General features: G+C 37.7%; 1 protein-coding gene across 1 annotated transcript; it reads left to right on the top strand.

Moving 5' to 3' along the window:
• The first annotated feature begins 363 nt into the window (after positions 1-363).
• Positions 364-1,828, top strand: LOC128775463 (vomeronasal type-1 receptor 5-like). The gene is made up of 2 exons (XM_053896721.1): positions 364-628; positions 847-1,828. The coding sequence occupies exons 1-2, from the start codon at positions 364-366 to the stop codon at positions 1,044-1,046; spliced, it is 465 nt and encodes a 154-aa protein (XP_053752696.1). The 3' UTR covers positions 1,047-1,828.
• The last annotated feature ends 1,027 nt before the right edge of the window (positions 1,829-2,855 follow it).

Genomic DNA, 2,855 nt, shown 5'->3' with positions numbered 1-2,855 from the left:
AATCAGTGTTTGAGGTGACACTCCGATGCTGATTAAGAGCAAGTCATATTTATGTAGAATTATTTGGGTTAAAATGATGATTCTACAGATTGAAAATGTGTGATGTGATGAGTCAGAGAATGTCAATGAAAGCACTACTGTTGCAAAATCTCTTGTTTTTCTTTCCAGAAATGATATTATTTGCTTTAACATTCACATGACGATAAACAAACGTTCTAGTTATGTTGCCATAAAAAAAATGCCTTTTATCCTCAAGCTGGTACAGGGGTCTCAGGAAACACCTTACTTCTTTTCCTCCACATTTGAGTTTTCCTTGTGGGACCCAAGCCCAAGTTCACTATACCTGCTTAGCTATAATATATAATGGTACTCCTCACCATAGGGTTCTTTGTGTCTACAGACATTTTGGGGACACAGGATATCCAGAGTGACTTCAAATGTAAAGTGATTGTCTTCCTTTACAAGGTACTGAGGGGACTCCCCATTTGGGCCACCTGCCTTTTGAGTGTGCTTAAGGCCATCACCATCATCCCCAGCAGCTCCTGCTTCACTAAATTCACACTTAAATCTCCAAATCCCATCCTGTGTTTCTTTCTCTTCTTATGGATCCTGAACAATGTAGCAACCTGTTCCTCCATGCTGTAGACATGCCCAGTGAGACCCAGGCTAGTCTTCTGTTCTTCACTGAGCGCTGGTCCTTTTGGCCCATGAGCCGCCTCCACAGGGGATGTTTTTCACGCTGATGGCATTCAGAGAGACCTTCTTCATGGGTCTTATGGTCCCATCAAGTAGATATGTGATCATTCTCTTATTCAGACATAAGCAGCAGTCACAATGTCTTCACAGCAAGGGTTTCTCTCCAAGAAGCTCTCCAGAAAAAAAGGGCTACTCAGATGATTCTGCTGCTGGTGAGTTGTTTTGTGATCATATACTGTGTGGACTTCATCATTTCATTTTCCATGGTCATGACATGGGCAAATGACCCAATCTTGGTGTGTATCCAGATGCTCGCGGCCAATGGCTATGGCACAGTCCTTCGGTGTTAATCACTCTGCTGAAACAAATAAAGATTATGCATACCATATGGGGGAGGAAAGGTCAGTGTTTAACAAAACAGCAATAGAAATATCTTGAGAAAAAATGTTTCCACTCTCATTAGAACAAGCTTATTATATTTCACAGAATTTTCTCGCTGAAAAAAATGATTAAATATGGAATTATACATTTTCTGTCATAGCATGGAAATCCTAATATATGTAAATATATGGCTATAAAGCACATGGTAGATAATTTTGGCACTTTTTTGAGAATTATGTTGTCTTCATGAAAATTCTTTTTAGGAAAGATTGTTTCTTTTTCTTCTTAGGAAAATTCCCTCCACTCTTGGTAGTCTTAATTTCTTGTATTAAAATATTCTATATTTTCACTAAAATGTACCTACATTCCTTTTCTACATTCTATTGTGTCTTAATATGCTATTGCTGTATGTGTCATATTAAGCCTCAATCCATGTATGTGATTATCCTATTTGGGAAATTCTCTCTTTATTGCTTCAAATACTTGTCCTTTTCCCTACTCGTGATTTGTGAAGTTCCAATTCAGTGTGTGTTAAGCCTTATTGTTTTACTTCCTATATCCCCTAAGATTTTTCATATTTTCCATCTCCACATTCTATGAACTACACCCTGAACAATCTCTTCAGTCCAATATTCTAGCCCACTAATTCTCTCTTCAGCTGTGTTTAAACTGCTATTTCACACATCCATTGACAGTGTATTATATTTAGTTTATTTATTTTTTGTTCCTAAGAGTTTTGTTTTTTAATCTGCCTTATAGTAGTTTATAATTACATATTTTGTTCATATTTTATTAATTTTTGTATGTCCTTAAGCATTTAAAGAATGTTTGACTCTACCTAATAAACAATATCTGATATCCACACAAATATAATTCTACTTTAGTTCTTGAGGGCTATTCTTAGCATTTTAAAATTTTAAGTTTAGTTTCATATTTGGCAACTTTTTAATCTTTTTTTAACATTTATTCATTTTTGAGAGTGAGACAGCAAAGCATGAGTGGGGTGGGGCAGAGAGAGAGGGAGACACAGAATCCGACGCAGGCTACAGGCTCCGAGCTGTCAGCACAGAGCCCAACGCGGGGCTCGAACTTGCGGACCGCGAGATCACAACCTGAGCCAAAGTCGGACACTTAACCGACTGAGCCACCCAGGTGCCCTCATATTTGGCAACTTTTAATTCAGAGGGAAACTGAATATCCAGTTGAGATGTACTTATCCAGAGGGCATTTAAATTTTCGTCCTCCAATATATGCAGAAGTCTGGGGAATTTTCAGATTCATCTATTGTTTAGATTTTTCTGGACTCTACACATCGGGATGAACTTGAACCCCAAGCCAATGTGAATGCAAGATTCTGTTCCCAAAAAGAAGCCAACAAAGTGGCAGAGTAATATCATTGTTAAATTCCTTTATCGGATTCTCCTAACTCAAATATTTGCTAAAGACATCAATCCTTCTGAAGACAGGCTTTTGTAGGAGTCCTTCTTCCTCCTTTCTACCTTGTATGGATTAATGATATTGTCTCCTGTCTCTGCATAGCTGTTGAGATCCAACAGCTCTGCATAGCTGTTGAAATGAGAACCTCATTTCCAGGTTCAGTAAATGACTCAAGAGGAATCCCACCTTCTCAGTTTCAGATCCCTCTTCATTTTAGCCCCCTGAGGATTTCCCATATTATTTTGTAAACTGTTCTGCATTTTTAAAAAGGTTCCTTTATACATGGCTTATAAAATATTAGTAGTGGAAAGTTCTTCTGTATTTCTAATCTGTTAAATTAC

Source organism: Panthera pardus, unplaced genomic scaffold (assembly GCF_024362965.1).
Source record: "Panthera pardus isolate Hobbes unplaced genomic scaffold, ASM2436296v1 HiC_scaffold_8, whole genome shotgun sequence".
Lineage (NCBI taxonomy): Eukaryota > Metazoa > Chordata > Mammalia > Carnivora > Felidae > Panthera > Panthera pardus.
This window is presented reverse-complemented; position numbering and strand designations above follow the sequence as displayed.